The 21,264-nt window shown below is 39.4% G+C and overlaps 1 protein-coding gene across 22 annotated transcripts in view; it reads right to left on the reverse strand.

Annotated features, from left to right (window-relative positions):
* LOC129720818 (uncharacterized) overlaps positions 1 to 21,264 on the reverse strand; it is a 149,998-nt gene that overhangs the window by 24,351 nt on the left and 104,383 nt on the right. The window contains exon 2 of one of the 22 annotated variants that reach the window (XM_055672594.1): positions 15,933 to 16,172. The exons of the other annotated variants lie outside the window; for them this stretch is intronic. Within the exon in view, the coding sequence (XP_055528569.1) occupies positions 15,933 to 16,172 (240 nt within the window). The remainder of the gene's footprint in view (positions 1 to 15,932; positions 16,173 to 21,264) is intronic. 22 annotated transcript variants of the gene reach the window in all.

Below are 21,264 nucleotides of genomic sequence, written 5' to 3' on the forward strand. Positions count from 1 at the left end.
TTTTCGACGATGGAACATGAAAAACGTGAGAAAATTTCGCACGCCTACGTTGAAAATCCGACGTGGTCAGATGCAAAAATCGCAAAGTGCATCAAATTCCCCAAATCAACCGTAAACAGCGCGCTGAAACGATCCAATGAAACTCTGACGCTGGATCGCGCCAGATCACAGCAACCGCAGAAATGGAACGATCGACAAGCTGCTACGATTGAAAGTCTGCAGGGCAGTTCGGAAGAACCCTAGATTCACTCTGTGTGATTTGGCTAAGCAGCTTTCGGCTGTACGGTTCAACGGCTGTACTGTTCAACGAATCTGTCGGCGTTAAAGCCTGCGGTCGAATCTCGTTGCGAAGCGCCGCGCTAGGATGCTGCATAAGAAAGTCTTGACCAAATTCGACGGCTGCATTTTAATGGACGATGAGACATATGTAAAAACGTGTTTGCTGACAAGTTCGCTCGGACCCTGATGGATCTGCAGTTTTGGCAAAAGAAATCAAGGTTCTTATCACCGGATCAATTATGAATGGTCATGGAGTACCAGGAACAGTGCCTCCATAAGCGGATTTTTCCGTTCATCTAATCACATGACGGTCTGGTAAAGTTCTGGCCTCATTTGACCAGCTATCATTACAACCGGGAAGTCATGGATTGGTACAAGAAGAATGGAATTGACATCGAGAGTAAGAGGAAGAAAAGTGGCAGAACGATAGAAAAAAAAACAGCTGATTTACAAAGATGATGGAAGAAAATGGCGGATCGAGTTGACATTTCCACTGTACAGAAAAGTGCGTGAATTCATCCGAAACTCAGATGATAAGTTTTTTTTTCTGTATTTTCCATTTAAAAACACAAATTAATCCACCTAGCGGTCAGACTCAGACTTTCTCATTTAAACTTTTATTTGTAAAAATAGATTTACATGAACGCTTCAATCCAATTCACTCTTTTGGTTCTAAAATATTGATGTTGTAATCTATACATATAAAAATGTAGTCCGGTCTGTCTGTCTGTTTGATCCATATAGGCTCGAAAACTACCGAACCGATCGACGTGAAAATTTGTATGTAGGGGTTTTTGGTCCCGATGAAGGTTGCTATGATAGTTTGAGACCCCTTCCTCTTCTGGAAAGGAGGGGTCCAATACAAATGAAATACACATTTCTGCATAACTCAAGAACAAACCAAGCAAATGAAACCGAATTTGGCATGTGGATGTTTTAAAGGGTAATAAATATGTCCATAATGGTTCGACGCCCCTCCCTCTTATGGAAGCACATGTTTCTGCACAAATTTCTGCACATCTCGCGAACTAATCAACTAAATGGAACCATATTTGGCAGGTAAATGTTTTTAGTGGTAACAAATATGTTCCATAATCGACCTCAGGCAACATTTTGGATTGTAAGATAGCAACTTCCGGTTTCTGGAAAACAGCCAAAAATGGACAATTTCACCCAATATAATAATATCCGGATAAAGAAAGATACACAGGAGCTAAATTCGACCACAGATACCATTTTGAATTCTAAGATGGCGAGCTCCGGTTTCGGAAAAACAGCGGCAAACGACCAAATACCACCCAAAAAGGGGGGTATTTTCGGAATCGTAATGATGCACTGGAGCCACAAATCGACTTCCGACACCATTATGAATTGTAGGATGGCAACTTGTGGTTTCTGGAAAACAGCCAGAAATGGCCGAATTCCGTCTAACATGAGTCTCTCCGGATCTAGAATGATACACAGCAGCTGAAATCGTTCAAAGACCCCATTTTGGATTCTAGGTTGGCGACTTCCGGTTCCTGGGAAATAGCGGAAAATGATCGAATTACACCCAATGTGGGTGTTTCTTCTACCAGAATGACGCTCAGAGGCCAGAAATTATCTTAAATATCATTTCGAAATCCAAGATGGCGACTTTCGGTTTGTGAAAAACAGCCTAAACTAATCAAATACCATCCAATATGAGTATCTCTGGAACCAGAATGATGCAATGAGCTAACAATTGACCTCAGGCACCATTTTGAATCGCTAAATGGCAACTTATAGGAAACAGCCGAAAATGACCAAATAATACTCAACATGGATATTTCCGTAATCGAGATGATGCATAGAAACCAAATATTGACCCTTGACACCATTTTGAATTTAGAGACGACCACTGTTAGTTCTGGAGAACAACCAAAATAACTAAATACCTCCCAATATGAGTATTTCCGGTGTCAGATTGATGCCAGAAAATTTGCTGAAAATGACCGAATACCACCCAATATGATTATATTCAGAATTAGGGCGATGTACAGAAGCCAACAGTCGAGGATGTTGTCATTTTGATAAAACCAATCATTTCAAACGATTTGTCTTTTGACTTTGATCATATCCTATGGCCGATTCGTCGTGCATTTGCAGACTTTAAATACATCGCAAGGAATCAATAAATTTGGAACGTTCAAATAGTACGATACCACATTTAAATTATGTGGAGACCACATATATCAATCAAAGCAGGTATAGTTCTAAATAGCCTTTGAATTCCTCCTTTTACATAACTTTTGAGCCACATGTCGAATTGTTATGAAGTTTGTTATTTGTAAGTTTGAGAGATGACTCGTTCGTATGACACTAGTTATGTTCAAATAAGTCATGTTATCTTTGAAATAATAGACATTCGTTGTTTTATTAACAATTTAATACATAACGGTGGCTTAAGTTCAATTATAATCAAATGAAATGGGAACGTATAGGGCAGCCAAACTTTGAAACCACGAGTTCAATCATAATTCATTAGTTAACCCTTAACTAGCCCGCTCATCTGATAATAATATTATTCAAATCGGTTGTGTAGTTTCTGAGATAATGAAGTTTCGTGATTTTCACATTTTGGTACCTTACAGACGAAGTTACAGTCTGATTACAGTAAAATTCAATAGGGTGTTACGAGGCAGCACTAATTTTGTGGAAATCGGGTCAGCCATCTCTGAGAAAAGTGAGTGAGTTCAAGTAGTCTTCGAAATATGTTCCTTTTCAAAGCTGGATTTCACATTTTTAAACATAACAGGCAAAGTAATAGTCTAATTGCAAAACAAATCAATAGGGTCTCATGGAGCAACAAGACCTTCCATTTAGCACTGATTTTATGAAAATCGGTTCAGCCATCTCTGAGAAACATGAGTGAGATTAAGTAGTCTTCAAAACACGTTTCTTGTCATAACTTCTGAACCACAAGTTCAATCTTTATGAAATTCAAAAGTTAAGGTTCAAAAGTTAGGTAGCCCGTTCATTAGAAATCAATTTTGTTCAAATCGGTTGTTTAGTTTTGGAGATAATGATGTTTCATGATTTTTACATTTTGATTTATAACCTCAAAACTAAAAATCCGATTACAATGAAATTTAATAGGGTCTTATGGGACAACGAGACCTTTCATTTGCAATTAATTTCATTAAAATCGGTCCAGCCATCTCTGAGAAAAGTGAGTGAGAATAAAAATCTGCACATACACACACACATACACACACACACACACACACCCACACACACACACACACACATGCATACAGAAAATGCTCAGCTCGTCGAGCTGAGTCGAGTGATATATACCATTCGGCCCTTTGGAGCACTTTTATACTTTCGGTTTTGCAAGTGATTGCTATACCTTTCCAGGAGAAAGGCAAAAAATGATACCTCAAGATTTTTCTACGTGTTTTTATGACGAATATATGTCCCATCTTGAACGACCTTATGGTAAATAGATCGAGCCGGTTTTAAGACGGTTTTCAGCTTCCCGGGATTCGGAAAGAAAAAATTTGATATCCCTCAAAAGTTACGTAAGGGAACAATCATAAAAGACGTAGCATTCAAGGGGGTGGAGGGGGTTTGCAGTTTTGTGACGAAAGGCGACGAGGGGGAGGGTGGAGTGTTAAGCCAAGCTACGTAGCAAACATTAAACTAAGAAAAAAATTTGGATTTTTTTCTGATTGTTCTTTTTTATTACTGTTTTGTATGTTTAGGGTTATTTTTATTACTTCCTTGTGTTTTATTGTTCATTTATGACACAAAGTATGTTTATGATAATAAAATTTGCAAAAAAAAATTATTATGTGGAGGGGGGGGGGATGTTATAGAGCTACGTTAATATCTAGAGGAGGGTCCTGATCTTGTGACGAAATGCTACGATGGGGGAGGGGGGTGTCAAAAAAAGCCTTAAAAAAGCTACGTCATTTATAAATGTTCCCTAATGCTAAAAAACCTGCTCCCCCTTTAAAATTTTTATCACAGTTACAGTAGTAAACTGTCTCCACTATCTTCTCTATCCCATATGTAACAATAAGTAACGCAAACTTAATCCCCCTCTCCCTCTTTATGCGTTACGTAATTTGTATACTGGTGGTGACACAAAAACGCTCGTGTTGCTTCAACAGAGAACGTAGACGCTTCTGTAGACACTTCTTGAGGTAGATACTCCCGATTATAGTTCCGAGAGTCACGAACGGCGCACTCTTTCTGCCGCATGAGCAGATCGCTTTCCATATTTTAGATTTCTTGGAAAACTTTGCCAGTTTATGCTACCTTACTTCCTCCGGAACACCAAACATGTTCTTGGTGGTGAAGAACAGTAATCCCGGACGACGGCAGTCTCATCATTCATGATGAGACAAGGAGGTTTTGTCGGCATCCGCGTGCACAGTTTTCGGGTCCGTAACTTTTCCATCGTATTTTGCCGTTCGATTTGGAGCGTTCTGCAATTTATACGTATGCAGTCCTTCTTGGTCCTTGGCTCTCTGAACGGAACACTTGGACAAATGCAACTTTTTGGCTACATCCCTGGCCAAAGCATTGGGATACCGCTTTCACGACACGCTTGTGATCCTGATCACCAAAAGAACATTCATACTGACCGCATCTCTCCTACCGGTCGATGCTCACAGTTTTGTAGTAACGTTTAATCACGTTGACTGCACGATTCCAAACTGTTTCCCGATGTCCCGATGAGAGGATTGAGGATTTTTCAGGCACCTGTGCAAAATCAATTCGCGGCATTGCTTTTCGAGTGATGCTATATTTTCCAATTTTAGAAAAACTAACATCGATAAAAATACAATGTCAGCAATACACTCTAAACTACTTCTACCTAAATTTTCAAGGAAATTAAATTAAATAATTTTTCCATTCCCATGATGCAATTTGATGTGGGACAACCTTTCCATTCCATAAGCGCCCTGAGGGGCATTTTCATAGAAAAAAGGTGAAAGAAATGATTCATAAGGTTACAAATCAAAGAATAAAAGAGCTGATTAAAATCCAGTCATAACCAAACATAAGTCTGTTACATGTCTGTAATTTTAAATCGATTTTAATAAAGTTCGAAAAATTTTCTTTATAGGAGAAGTATTCCTAGGTCCCGTGATTTGAGTACAAATAAAGTGTATGCTTTCACCTTCTTTTCACAATTCTGCTTTACTTGTCGCCAATCTTAATTTAATGGAGAATTCTTAACCAAGTGTCCCTGTCTTAATGTAAGAGGAATTTTTTTGTCAATAGTTTTTAGTTTTTTTCTAGTTTTTTTTTTTCAATTCAACGTGAAGAAAGGATTAGTGAGGAGCCTGAGAATAAATAAATTAAATGATGATGATGATGGTCCCACCTCATAGCCTAGCCTTGAGCTGAACGATTAATTTATTTTAAGCTATTATGTAAAGACACACAGCGTAACCAGATGTAAAACAAACAGCGTTTGTACATAGAGACAGAATATTCTTTCAAAAGATCAATAATCGAAAAAATATAAAGTACGATTTTTCAACAATCATGTTTTTTCAATATTCCAATCCAACAGTAATGTTTCAAAGTTGCAAAATTACAATTAATGTTCAAAGCGCCCATTAGTCAGAGTTGGCTCTAGACAGCTATTTAGCACTACGAGAGTGATCCTGTACGGCAAACAAAGGCATTTTCTGGTTAAAGCCCTTCGATTTGAATCCTAAAATAGAATATTTCAAGGAAACTTTAGAGAACTTTCAATCAAGGAAGATCCTGCACTTGATGTAGGTAATTTAAGCCAAAATCCAGGTTGGTAACAATAAGGCCCTGAAAATTGTTACAAAAGCGCTTTTTACAAACAACATCACAAAACATCATGAACAATTTTTTTAGCTTCGATTCTTTCTTTCCATTTTGCTAACACCCGATTCAGTGCAGACTCGCAAGAGTGCCCTACCAGATAACCTCTTGCTCTGGAATTAATTACATAAATTTGAAACGTTTTCCGCCTTGCCAAGCAACATCTTGACCACCTCGGTACTGCATACAGTATTGCTGGATTGAAAATATGTTTGTGAAGAAAAAGTTTATTTGTTGAAAATAAAATAGTATTGGCAGCAAATTCTTCGAAAATTACATTGCTAAGCCTAGTTACCCTTCTTCTAAAACCACCTCTAAGAATTTTTATTTCTCCTCCACTCAAAAATTATTAAACTGAAAAAGCGGATACTAAAAATTATGCTGCTGTCGGATAAATAAAACGCTTATTTTCGTTCATCAAAATCTCATTAGGCTGTTAACAAAGGTAAAGATGACGAAAGCATCTAAATTAATCAAACTTTATCTCAGCGTGAATATTTCACCAACTTCATTCCTTTTCCGGAAGGTGGGAAGCAACGCTCGAGTCGTGCTCCAACGTAGCCACGCGCCCGCCATTAAATTTCATACCCCGTTGTCCTTCAGAGCACTCCAAGAGCGTTGAAAAGGGTCTCAAAATAATTTATCTAAGCAGTGTACAGGCCAGCGTCAGAAAAATTGCCGTAAAGTCACGACCACTTGCCACTTGCTTTTCGTTAGCCAAGTATAGTATCATTGTGGCACAATTTCAACGTCTATCTGTATATCGTATGCACCTAGGAGTACGAGAATTCCTGGGAGACCGCTTATTGTTGTTTGGAGTTGCTGACCTTGACTGACTGTCTCAATCTCGCTCCAGGACAGCGGGGGATCCAGTTTTGCCGCATTGCAACCCCGTTTGGCACGCTACACTATATAAGGTTTTGTGCTTTCGCAAAGAGAATCAATCTTGCGGATAGGTGGAGTGAGGCTGCCACTGTTGGTAGCGAGCCGTGCTTGAACAAAAGCAAATAATGCATGAAAAATTAAATATTAGCGGTGAGAAAACCGAGAACCGACGCCAACCGGAAGTGGGTGGTGCATTCAACCGCAAACATCAGCTGCAGCCTTGCAGCAGCAGCAGCTGCAGGGAGGCAACGTAGGGGAGGATTGTACAAAACGCACCAGTTAAGCATTTTCGCGATTTACAGCGCTTCAAATCATTTCAAAGCGACATTGAACGTGTAGGATGATTGTAGTATCTATTTATTGTATGTTTATGACAAAGTTTTTTATAAAATACTCGATTTCAATGTCTTTTTTGGTAAAAATTACCATTGCCGCCAAACAAGCCCGTGACCAAAACGCACCACAACAAAGGTCAGTATGCTCCAAAGCAGGTGGCTAATATGCCACTAGCAGAAATCAGCAAGCGAAGTGAGAAGCGCTTGAAGTCTCGAAAGTAAAATAAAAAATAATGGAACATGCTCTAAGTTGTCAAGCAATCTCCTGCAAGCTTTTCATAGTGCATTCTGCCCCAATTTTAATTTGATTGTTTTTAGGTAAAAGTTAACGGGAGTTAGTGAAATAATTTGAAATACTCATAGTATTATAAACTCCAAAAGTGTAAAAGTTAGGGGAACCATAGTTTTTTGTATTATTTACTAGTCAGTTAATCATAAAAGCTTAAATAAAATTCATGAATAATTACTTGTTGGACAGAGCCACAGCCAATTGCACAGTTTTTTGAGTATTTCAGTCATTTTGGCACACTTCTTTATATGATAACTGTAGAGAAACTGGGTTTTTATGAGAAAAGCGAAGAATTTTGTCATAAAGAGCCACATGTGTAAGTATTTTGAGGAATTAATAGCATGGGCCATCTTACCCAACTGGTGCGTCTTGTACGGTTCTCCCCTACAACTTGGACTCGGCTTCGGTACGTCCTTTGTAATGAAACCCGACGCAGAATGCAGACATTTAGCATTTAGTTTAAAGCATGATTTATAAGAAAACGGTTGCCAACATTGTGCCAGAACTTTGTTTTTGCATATGACCGGTAGTCTGTTGACTCGGTATTAGAGAGCAAAATAATTGCGTAATAACCGGCGAGAGAGATAGGTATATTTATCAGAGACTTCAAGCAGAGGCACAAAAACAAAACAGATGAACTCGTACCGCGACTTCAGCCGAACAAACAAATCGAGCTCCTAAATTTCCCTGTACCTTGAATGTAGCAATGTGACAACCATCCGCCACGGGCTTGAGCAAATAAATCAACACGTTTTCATCTACCGGTGCAGTTTGCGATTGTGTTTATCTTGGACGATTTCTGCTGCATCATTCCGCTGGCATTGGTACAGATACGAAAGCATAGCAAGGGTATGTCGTAGCCCGACTGGAAATAGATACTCCCACGAAAATATATGTTTCACCAGGAATACGAAGTCGCGTTGTTGAACAGATCAATCTTTAGTTTTTTCTTGTTCATATTTTCCTTTGATTCGGGTTGTTTCTCTTTTCGACTCTGTGTGTGGTGTTTCACATTTGAAAGAAAAGTCGTCTGTTAGCTTCGCTTTCCGCATGACAAAACTGTGGAACAGATTCTAACCGACAGATAATGTTTGCTTGATTGAATTAACCTGACTGAATTTGCACATAGCAGGTTCGAACTGGCAACTGTACTGGAGTATATTGAGCTTGAGTCCATAAAAATGTAACAAAAAACAGACGATACGAGAAAAAAGGGAATCGGTACTGTAAATAGGATCCTGTAAGGTTACTATAAAGAATGAGCTTTTATTATCATCGTAAAACTCATGAAAAAAGAATGCTGAAATATCAGTAGCCGGAACGAAAAAGCACATCTTAGTATATTAAACAGAGCAAACAGAAGGCTAAGGTCTACTCGGTGGCGCCAATAGACTTGGCGATCACTTTAGTCTGGTTGGAATTTTCGCTGAAGAAATAAAAAAATGTCGCCTCGTTATTTAATATGGATGATATCAATTATAAAAAAAATCATTCGTCGTTTTGCTTTCGTCTCGATTAGACGCAAATTGTTTATCTCCGTTTGAGTTCGCAAAATAACAATACACGAGTTATCGTACGGGTGTTTTTTTGTCGATTAGTTCTTGTGCTGCGCAATAACAATAGCCTGTTATATATCGGCAGAAACATCTGCACACTGGTAGGGGCAGGCTATCCCGCCAGTGATTCGATACGCAGCTGATATATCAGCAAGAATAATTCTCCCGCACCGCTGTTACCCCGCTAGCAGCACGGACCACCATACGATCGAGCGAGTGGAAGTCAACTACAAGTGGCATCTACAAGGTCGCGTGTAGGACACGGCCACTGTGTCACAACACGAAGCTGGATCGTGTTTGTTTGTTCTGCTGAGACGCTCGATTAATCCTACTATCAGCCGTGAGGTCGTGACTTAGACGTTCGGTGAAGTATTACCTTTAGAATTTTTACTATTATTATCAATATTATTACTATGTTATAATATTATTATTAATATTATTATTGATATTATTATTGTTATTATTATTATTATTACTATAATTATTATTATTATTATTATAACTATTGTTATTAGTATTAGTATTACTGTCTTTTTTTTATTTGATCCATTGTAGATTGAAAAATTGTTTTTAAAATTTAATATCAACTACTTGAACCCCCCCCCCATATTCGAATATTTATCGTTAATGTGCGGTAGAGCGCAACGCTCCCGCAAAATGGACGACATGCAGGTGCAACTTTTCCTGGATGTGGAAACAAACGGGGAAGAAATTGAAATTTCTCCCATCAGCTCACCCCTACCTTCCCCTGTGGCCTCCCCTTTGCCAAGTCCTGTACCAAGAGTACCGGAAGTACGGGTAAAAGCTTACCCAGATGCCGCTGGCGGTCCCTACGTTGTTTTTTTCCGGCCCATAAAGAAGCCATTGAATGTTATTCAAATTGGCAAAGACCTGGCAAAACAGTTTTCGGCCGTAACCGAGATTACGAAGGTAAGGCCGAACAAACTGCGAGTTGTCGTGAGTAGATTGAAGCAAGCAAACGAAATTGCTGGCTACGAGCTCTTCACGAGAGAGAATCGCGTGTACATCCCTGCCAAGGATGTAGAAATCGACGGTGTGGTTACCGAGGGGAATCTCACTGTCGATTACATTTTACGTCATGGAGTTGGCTGTTTTAAAAACCCCTTGATGCAAAGTGTAAAGATACTGGATTGCAAGCAATTGCATTCAGTATCCATCGAAGAAAGGAAGAAGAAATTCCTTCCGAGTAACATTCGCCGGATCCGCGCTGCCGAACTACGTCCGCTTGGACAGGGTTCGTCTACCTGTACGCCTGTTCGTACCGCGGGTCATGCATTGCCAAAACTGTAAGCAGTTAGGTCACACAGCCACCTACTGCTGCAACAAGGCACGCTGTAGCAAGTGCGGAGGCAATCATGCTGAGAAAGCTTGCAGTGGGGATACTGAAAAGTGTCTTTATTGCGAGGGAACTCGGCATGACCTTCCGGCATGTCCCGCGAACAAACAGCGCGAGGAAAAAATTAAGCGTTCCCTTAAGGAACAATCAAAGCGCTCTTTTGCAGAAATGCTTAAGAGGGCTGAGCCACCCTCGAAAGGAAACATCTTTTCCTTTTTGCCAACCGATGAGGGTACACCTGACGATCCCGTCGAAGGGTGTTCCTATGCCTTGCCAGAGGGATCTAGGAAGAGGAGAATGCTCAACTCTCCTAATCTTTCTCGCAAAGGTCGTAAGATAACCCCTAGCGGAATGACCAATAAGGCAACACAAAAAGGAAGCGGTGAAGAAAATCCGAAGCAAGTACCCCCTGGTTTTAATTTCAAATCAAACTAGGAGTACCCACCGCTTCCTGGGGCACCAAAAACCCTTCGTGCACCCATTTCTCGATCAGAAGACATAAAAGAAACAGGGTTCATAAAATTCTCTGACATTGTGGACTGGATATTTAAAACATTCAACATACCAGATCCCCTTCAAAACATTCTTCTTGCCCTTCTCCCTACAGTGAAAACCTTTTTGAAGCAACTCACAGCAACTTGGCCCCTCATTTCAGCTATCGTATCTTTCGATGACTAATACGTCGAAAGAGGTTAGGAATTTTGTCACTGTGTTGCAGTGGAACTGCAGAACTATCATCCCCAAATTTGATTTATTTTCACATTTGATAAACACATACAATTGTGATGCGTTCGCGCACTGTGAAACTTTTCTCAATTCAAATGACCAACTTAATTTCCACGATTTCAACATCATTCGTCGAGATCGAGACTCACACGGTGGAGGGGTACTTTTAGGGATCAAAAAGTGCTATTCTTTTTTCAGAATCGACCTCCCCTCGATCTCGAATATTGAAGTTGTTGCCATTCAAACGAATATGAATGGAAAAGACCTTTGCCTTGTTTCGTTATATATGCCTCCATCCGCGCGGATTGAACAGAAGCATCTCACTGATATAGCAGAGTTGCTTCCCGCGCCTTTTTTGATATTGGGAGATTTTAATTCTCACTGTTCGCTATGGGGGTCGCTGTGCGACGACAACCGATCTTCTTTAATCTGTAACTTGATCGACGACTTCAATATGACAGTTTTGAATACTGGGGAAGCGACACGTGTACCTAATCCTCCAGCACGTGAAAGCGTGCTTGACCTATCCCTCTGCTCGACATCACTAGCGTTAGATTGCCAGTAAAAAGCAGTCAACGATCCCCACGGTAGTGATCATCTTCCAATCGTTATATCAATTGCTAATGGTTCAACTCCCCCGAACCCAATCAATATTTCCTACGACCTTACACGTAATATTGATTGGAAGCGTTATGAGTCTATTATAGCGGAATCTATCGAGACTCACGAGGAACTTCCTCCGGAGGAAGAATACGCGTTCTTAGCTGGCTTGATAATCGACGCCGCGACTCAAGCTCAGACGAAACCGATACCCGGGGTAACGATTAGACAGCGCCCTCCCAACAAATGGTGGGACAAAGAGTGCTCTGAGCTGTACGCGCGAAGGTCCGCGGCGTATAAGGACTACCGGGAGTACGGCACTGTCAACCTACTTCGAAAGTACGAGGCACTGGGCAGGCAGATGAAGAGCTTAGTAAAGGCGAAAAAACGCGGGTACTGGCGGCGGTTCGTAAACGCGTTGTCGAGGGAAACAGCGATGAGCACTCTTTGGGATACCGCCAGGCGCATGCGGAATCGTGACGTTTCGAATGAGAGTGAGGAGTATTCAGATCGCTGGATACTCGATTTTGCCAAAAAGGACAGGACTCCGTACCGGAACAGAAAACCTTTCGCGACGCGTTATTAGTAACTACGGAAGAGCCTCCATTTTCGATGTTGGAATTTTCAATGGCTCTCCTGTCGTGCAACAATATGGCTCCAGGGTTAGATAGAATAAAATTCAACCTGTTGAAGAATCTACCCGACTCTGCAAAAAGACGCTTGTTGAATTTGTTCAACAAGTTTCTTGAGCTAAATATTGTTCCGCATGACTGGAGGGAGGTAAAAGTCATTGCTATTCGGAAACCCGGGAAACCTGCCTCTGATCACAATTCATATAGGCCGATTGCGATGCTCTCTTGCCTCCGGAAATTAATGGAGAAAATGATCCTCTTACGGTTAGACAAATGGGTCGAAACAAACGGTTTACTTTCAGATACTCAATTTGGCTTTCGCCGGGGCAAAGGGACGAACGATCGCCTAGCGTTGCTTTCTACTGAAATTCAACTCGCATTTGCTCGAAAAGAGCAAATGGCTTCTGCGTTCTTGGATATTAAGGGGGCTTTTGACTCTGTCTCTGTAGAAGTTTTAAGCGCGAAACTTCATTCGCAGGGACTTTCACCAAATTTGAATAACTTTTTGCTCAATTTGTTGTCAGAAAAGCATATGTATTTCTCACATGGCGATTCGACAACTACCCGAATTAGTTACATGGGCCTTCCCCAGGGCTCATGTTTAAGTTCTCTCCTATATAATTTTTACGTCAATGACATCGATGAATGTCTTGCAAATTCATGCACGCTACGGCAACTTGCAGACGATAGCGTTGTATCCATCATCTTCACAGATAGTCTCAGTGCCATTGAGGCTCTGCAATCGATGAAGCCTGTGAAGCACACCCCGTATTTCCTGGGGAAAATACGGCGGTTTTTAAGTGCTTTAAGAGATAAAAATTACCGGGTTACCTTAGCGTGGGTCCCTTCTCATTGCTCGATTCCGGGTAATGAAAAGGCTGACTCTTTAGCTAAGGTGGGTGCTATTGATGGCGATATTTATGAAAGACCAATTGCTTATGATGAATTTTATAGCATTTTGCGTCAGAGAACACTCAACAGATAGCAAACATCATGGAACTCAGATGAACTGGGACGGTGGCTACATTCCATTTTTCCTAAGGTATCGACGAAAGCATGGTTCAAGGGGTTGGATGTCGGTCGGGACTTCATTCGCGTGATGTCCAGACTTATGTCCAATCACTACACGTTAAACACGCATCTCTTTCGTATAGGGCTTGTAGACAGTAATCACTGCGTTTGTGGCGATGGCTACCATGACATCGAGCATGTTGTTTGGTCGTGTACCGAATACTGTGGTGTTAGGTCCGAGCTTATAGATTCCCTTCGGGCCCGAGGAAAATAACCGAACGTACCCGTTAGAGACATTCTGGGAAGCGGTGATCTCCAGTACATGACACAGCTATACTGCTTTCTGAAAAACGCTGACATTAAAATTTAAAATTTTCTTTGTCTATTTGTCAGATTAAGGATACAAATATGCTATGCTGAAGACACGGAAACGAAGAGCCCGCATCTATGCTTACACAAATATTTTGAACCCACAACAAACAAGAATACAATTGCTTTACCAGTTGAAAAAATGTATCTCCCCTCCTCTCACCTTAAATCCCCACTAGCTCGTAGTCGGCCGCGAGAATAAAAAAAAGGCCTCCCTCTTTTCCCTGCTAACGTAGAATTAATACGAATTGTACTTGGCTCAGTAAAACAGAAAATGTATCGTGCCGTGTCAAATAAACTAATTTAAACCAATTATAAAAAAAAGCAAGAAAGCTTTTTAATTCAGAGAGTTTTTGGCGGCAAATGTTAAAAAAATTTTCATGTTGGGGGTCATTCATATTCCAAGTGGACGGAAAAATGGCCATTTTAGTCCGTGATTGCAACATTAGAAAGTGGACAAGAGTAATCTAAAACTTAATTTTAGATAAGTCTCAAAAAGGTCATTGCACCTGTATGAACCTGAAAGTATATGAAAAGTTACTTAGCTAGAGAAACCAGAAGCAAAATGGTAAAAAATGCACTCTAAAATAAATGAAACAGAAAAGTTTAGGAAAAAAACATAGAAAAGCCAACGTGGCTCAAGAAGCACGAAAATAAAACAATTTCAATCTTATCTCCAATTTCTAGAAGACGAAAATAATTTTTTTTGACCAGAAAAACATATGATAAAAGTTTCGCCAAAATTACTGAAAAACGTATCACAGCAAAAAGACCACAACTTTCATTAGTAGAAATCAATTCCAATTTGAAAAGAAACTCGCTCAAAGAAGTCTCTAAGCCCAAAAAAACACCAAAAATATTTCGAATTTGTATTCAATAACTTAAAAAAACTGTAAACCAAAAAAAAAACAAACTCAAGAAAACTCTATATCAAACTTTATTTAAAATGAATATAAGCTCTCGTGAATTAATTGAAGCGTTTTCGCTTGAAAGCTTGAATGAAAAAGAATGATCCAATGAATTCCAATTTGAACTCAAAATGGTTGAAAATCGTCTCTATAGGCCAACGATTGAATGACTTAAAATTCTTTAATTAAAAAGAGAAGGTAGAAGGACAGAAAATATGATCAAAATTAAAACAAAAAGAGCTGGAAGAGAATAAAAATTCGTTTTAAAATATATTGCAAATTCGTCTGAAAAAAACGAAACGAACTACGAAAACTAGGAATGGTATTTTCTGAGATCGCTACAATTTATCTAACACTTGCTCACGTTCGGTATTTTCAACATGTACGAAAATTTGAGAGACTTAAAGTGATAATTAACTTTTCTAGTCTAACATAGAACTTTTAAATTTCTAACTCAACATTCTAATTTGTTGCATCAGATTCTGACTGCTGAAGCGTTTCCCCAAGCAGAGCAGTAATTAAAATCCCATTTCCAGCAACGACGTCGGCAATGTTTGTGTGGTTGAAATTCTCTTACACGCGCCGTTGAAAAGAAAATCCCTTTAAACGACGCCCCGTTATGTCATCGTTATGCTGGTGTTGTGCCTTGTGGTCGCGATCTTGAGGGTAAACGGCTTCTAACTCCCAGTCTATTCAAACACCGATTAGGAATGAGATTAGCGGAGTAGCATGAAAAGCGCGCGTCTATAGAAAAAAAAATGCCGTCAGCAAATTATTGCACACAAAAGCGTTAGATAAAACGGAATTGCTCGCCGTAGTCTTGTGTTGCTTGCTGTCAGTGCTATGCATTCATATGTAGTATGTAGCTTACAGAATTAATGATTGCGTATATTACGAGAGTATCACGAGCTCGTACTGGAATCACCATCGGGGACAGCAATATGATTGTTATCGATTACCATTAGTTGTTATGTCGCACATACATATACAGTTCTGTTCTGTTTGCCATGAGCCATGCAACTTCCGTCAAGTTATAATCTTCGTTCTAAGTACACTAATGGAAGCAAGGATTTAAAAGCGCAAGGAATACAGAAGAGTTGTTGGTGGGAGCGTTCGGCGAGCAGTTATTAATCGCAATTATTCAAACCTTGCCTGGCAGTAGTGGCCGCGGCGTGATCGGCTCTCCGGCCCGGAGAGCCACCCCAGCCGCGCATCATGGACGCGGAGGGTCTACGGTCTATCAGGGGTTGTAGCAGGGGTGCTGCTTCCACTGCACCGTCGGTGGGGTTGGTGCCGGTGGTGGCGGTGATGATGGTTGTGGTGGCTATGTTCACAGGTGGTGTTTGTGGGGGAAACTGAAAACCCGAAATGGGGGTGCAGCGAAGTTCTGCAAACAAATGTACATACACAGTTCTACATTTCGGTTTGTATTTTATGTTGTTCACTGACGTTACACAGAAGGCGGAAAAAGGGGATACGAGCCGGGGTGGAAGAAGGGAGCACACATCCTGGTTAGTGGCGATGCAAGGAGGTAGTACGGTATGGTGTGATTGGGGCAAGTTGGTTCTTTGTGCAGCTTTGCAAAGTAAATTGTTATTTTTGGGTTTGGAAAGCCGTACGGGTCGGAGTGTTACCAACATACACATAACGAGGTACGTAAGTGCTGCAATTGTCCGGGACAAACTATTCTATGAGCAATTTTCTTTTCGCGTGGCTTTGAAATGTACAATGTTTAAAGTGCAATCAGAATGGATATTCAGAAAAATTACCCTTTTTCTGTACGATACATTTGAATACAGCAATTTCTTGTTTTACTTCATATTTTTCACAATGAAAAGTTAGTATCTATTCTTCGATAATCATTAGCCATAAATTGTTGAGTTGGAATATTAAAACAATGAATTTGTAACATGTAATAACGTCAGTGTAATTCGTTTCGATTCAACTCTTTAGTATTCACTAAAATAGATTAAATTTTTTTGTTTCGTCAAATTAGTTGCGATTTGTGTTTGTTTTAAATGGCGGGTGAAGGATTTTCAGAATGTTTTTAAAATTTATACAAAATATAAACACAACCAGAATGTTAATGTCTCGAATGGAGTAAACAAGGTTTATCATTGAACTCCTCACGATATTTTTGCAGTTTTTTGTTTCTCCCCCTTCAGTAAGTTCATTTAGAACTGACAACTTTGTCAGAGAACATTCACTTCTTATGGGCGGGGGCCTAGCGTGGTTGATAACGTCTCCGCCAACCACGCTCGACGCCTGGGTTCGAATCCCAACGACGACATGGGTGTCGATGGTTGTGGGGTAGCGTGATCCACTCATAACCAACCAAACTGGTCTAGATTCAACCCTGGCCAACACCGGGAGATTTTCTGAGGCGAAAAATCTCTAGGATCACGCCTTCCATCGCATGCGGAAGTAAAGCCGGTGGTGCCGGTCCGTTAATTAACGGGTCGTGACTTAGGGTCCTGGGTGGAGTCGGGTGGGTGTCAGCGATTGGCACAACAACAGTGGCGGAACTAGACCGACGTAAAATAAGCGAGAATAAAAAAAATTCACTTCTTATAGAAAAAATATTTTTATTCTTTGAAAAACGCGTCCTCAACGCTAACCTGTTTTAGCATATCCTAATTGGAGCCGAAGCGGTTTTATTGAACAGGGTAATTCAGACTAGTGTTGCTTCCGTTTTAGGATGATTAAACAAAAAGTTTGGTAAAAATCGTAAAAAATTCTTAATGCTTTGTCCGATTTTTACTACCGAACATTTGGCGGTTTTTTCTTTTACAGGGTTTGGCAATTGAAGTGCTACATGGAAACAAACAGATAAATTTATCAAAACAAAAACATTTTAGTACAAATTCATTCAATTCAACTTCAACTGGAAAGCATATCAATTCTTGAAATTCACTGGTCAAGCTAAACTTGTTCGCCTTTGAGTTTCACCACTCGCCACAGACGATCGAGGCTAGCAGTTGCCCTTGCGAAATAAACCCAGGAAACTGTTCCGCACTCCAGAGTTGTTTTCTCTAGCTTTGTGAGCTCAATCTCTGGCACCAAAATGACGACGTGCCTACGGTTCGTTGTAGGGGAGAACCGTACAAGACGCACCAGTTGGGTAAGATGGCCCATGCTATTAATCCCCCAAAATACTCACACATGTGGCTTTTTATGACAAATTTCTTTGCTTATCTCATAAAAATCCAGCTTTTCTACACTTCTCATATGAAAAAGTGTGTCATAATTACTGAAATACTTAGAAAACTGCGCAATTGGCTGTGGCTCTGTCCAACATATAATTATTCATGAATTTTATATAAGCTTTTATGATTAACTAACTTGTACATAATACAAAAAAAATGTGATTTCCCTAACCTTTACACTTTTGGAATTTATAATACTATGAGTATTTCAATTTATTTCACTGACTTTCGTCAACTTTTACCGAAAAACGACCTAAATTCAAATTTGGGCAGAATGCACTAAGAAGCGCTTGCACGCGATTGCTTGGCCGTTCCATTGCTTTTGATTTTACTTCTGAGACTTCAATAACACCTCACTTCGTGTGCTGATTTCTGCTAGTGGCATGTTAGCCTTCTGCTTTGGAGCATATTGGCCTTTGTTGTGGTGCGTTTTGGTCACGGGCCTGTTTGATGGCAATGATAATTTTTACCAAAAAAGACATTGAAATCGAGTATTTTGAAATTAACTTCGTCATAAACATGCAATAGATAGATCCTACAAAATTACTTCAAGAGTTTCATTCGGAAAGTTGATTTTTTCAATTTTTATTGAATTTGAGTAAGTTTTCAAGTTGTTATTGTCATTTGAAATTTAGGTCAAAATTGTTTTTAAATAGACATAGCTTAAAAAATATTGCATCGAATTTGGAGAAATTTTCGCAGCAGATGCATCCTAAGTTGTAGTTTACGGAAATATTTTTTTTAGAGAAAAAATATTTTTTCAATAGTATTTATTTAAAACAATATGTTGAAAATCTCACCCTGGATAGCAACGACTGGCAGGGCATTTCGTATTTTACTTCAACCACGAAAGAAGTGAGTTCCGAGGTGAAGTTCGTTTCATACGCCAAATTCCCCAGAAAGGTGCTGCTGTGGCTGAAAACCAACGAGAAAGAAATGTCAAAGCTGCTCTTCTTTCGCTCCGGACTAGCCTTGAACGGAAAAGCTTATAGTACGAAGTGCCTGCCGGAAGTTGCGTCGTTCATCAAGAAATACCATAAGGGCGTCGGTTCCCTACTCGAAGCGATCGTTGGAGGAGATGGAGCGGCTAAAAATCTATGTCATACCCAAGTAGGCAAGCCCGCTCAACGTCTCCAAGCTGCGTCCCGTTGAGAATTTCTGGGCAAACCTAAAATTTACACGAATATTTTCGTCCACCACGGCGGTTAACTGCTGGTAGGCCGCTCACAAGGGTGTAGATTTTTTTGCAAGTAAGCCAATATAATTACATTCCATGGGAAAATTATCGAACTCAACTATCTAAGTCTAAGTTTTTTTATCACCATCCGAAAAAAGTCTCTTTTTCAAAGCCACAATGCACAGTGGTACAGTAACACAATTTAGGCGGACATGAGCTTTTCGATACCGTTTTGTGGTTTTAGAGCCATAATCTGTTTTAAGATGTAATTTTTTATAGTTTGTCCTGAATTCATGTGCAAATAAAAATTTGGGTGGCCCTAAAATTAGCGAAATTACAAAACTATTTTTTTATTTGCAGAAATAATTGTAAACATTCTTCGACAAAGTTGTAGATCAACTAATTTTAAGTAACTCAACAATTCTACCTAGCTGGCTCAGAGTGGGTCAAAAGATAACAGTTTTTGCTCTATCTTTTTCAGTTGAAATTTAAAACTATTTAATTTGAACTGGAAAACATAGAGCGAAAAAACATTTTTTTTCGTAGTCCACTCTGAGCCAGTTACGTAAAATTGCTCTAAAGCTGTCAAAGTTCCGAAAATTCTGCCGTGAGAACAAGAGAACGAGAATATACCTACGTCATCTGCAAATGGTAATCCGACATGGCGAAAAATTAAACACACTTGCCGGGTGTCACTATTCAATACCCTAAAATCATGTTATTGAAAAAGTTATTTTTTTTTATTTTTTTTTATTTTTTTTAAGGGGGGATTTGTTAGTAGCTTAAGTATTTATGATAAATATTAGTAAATAATGAGTATGTGTGTCCAATCACAAATGGTGACTTCTCAACACTGTTAAAAATTTGTAATTTTAATTGTTAGGATTTGTTTGCTTTCGCAATTAGGACTTATCATTCGTAGGGATTTAAACCTACTTGTCAGGAAAGGGGAAGTAAACTTACAACTAACTTAATTGCTAACTTATTGGCTATAAAGAGAGCTTATCGTAGCAATTGAGGATTGCAACGATTTTTGTCGAAAATTGTTAGTAATTTTATTTGACATAGCTTCTAATGGTTCAACACCAGTAAGTCTATGTAATTCGAGTGTACCAAACCAAGGAGGACGCTTCAAAATCATTTTCAGAATTTTATTCTGAATCCTTTGGAGCGTTTTCTTCCTTGTTGAACAGCAACTTGACCAGATCGGTACAGCATAAAGCATTGCTGGTCTAAAAATTTGTTTGTAAATCAAAAGTTTGTTCTTTAAACAAAGTTTAGAATTCCTGTTAATGAGAGGATATAAACATCTAGTATATTTGATGCACTTGGCTTGTATACTCTCAATGTGCTCTTTAAAAATAAGTTTTTTATCATAAATTAGTCCCAAGTACTTAACCTTGTCGGACCAACTTAAAATAACCCCATTCATCTTGACAACGTGATTATTGTTTGGCTTGAGGAAAGAAGCCCTAGGCTTATGCGGAAAAATTATCATTTGAGTTTTAGAAGCATTGGGAGAGATTTTCCACTTTTGCAAGTAGGAAGAAAAAATATCTAAACTTTTCTGCAATCGACTGCATATGACACGAAGACTTTTTCCGTTTACGGAAATGCTTGTGTCATCGCAGAACAATGACTTTGTGCATCCTGGAGGCAAATCAGGAAGATCTGAAGTGAATATGTTGTACAGGACTGGACCCAAGACTGAACCTTGAGGTACACCTGCTCTGACAGGAAATCTATCAGATTTTGAATTCTGAAAGACAACCTGCAGAGTTCGATCAGTAAGATAATTTTTTAAAATTTTGATTAGGAAAATTGGAAAATTAAAAGTTTGCAATTTCGCAATCAAACCTTTATGCCAAACACTGTCGAATGCTTTTTCTATGTCTAAAAGAGCAGCTTCAGTGGAATAACCTTCAGATTTGTTAGCTCGTATCATATTAGTAACTCTGAGCAATTGATGAGTTGTGGAATGCCCATGGCGAAATCTTAACTGTTCATTTGCAAAAATTGAATTTTCGTTGATGTGTGACATCATTCTGTTAAGAATAATTCTCTCAAACAGTTTACTTATTGAAGAAAGCAAACTG

Source organism: Wyeomyia smithii, chromosome 2, assembly GCF_029784165.1.
Source record: "Wyeomyia smithii strain HCP4-BCI-WySm-NY-G18 chromosome 2, ASM2978416v1, whole genome shotgun sequence".
Classification (NCBI taxonomy): domain Eukaryota; kingdom Metazoa; phylum Arthropoda; class Insecta; order Diptera; family Culicidae; genus Wyeomyia; species Wyeomyia smithii.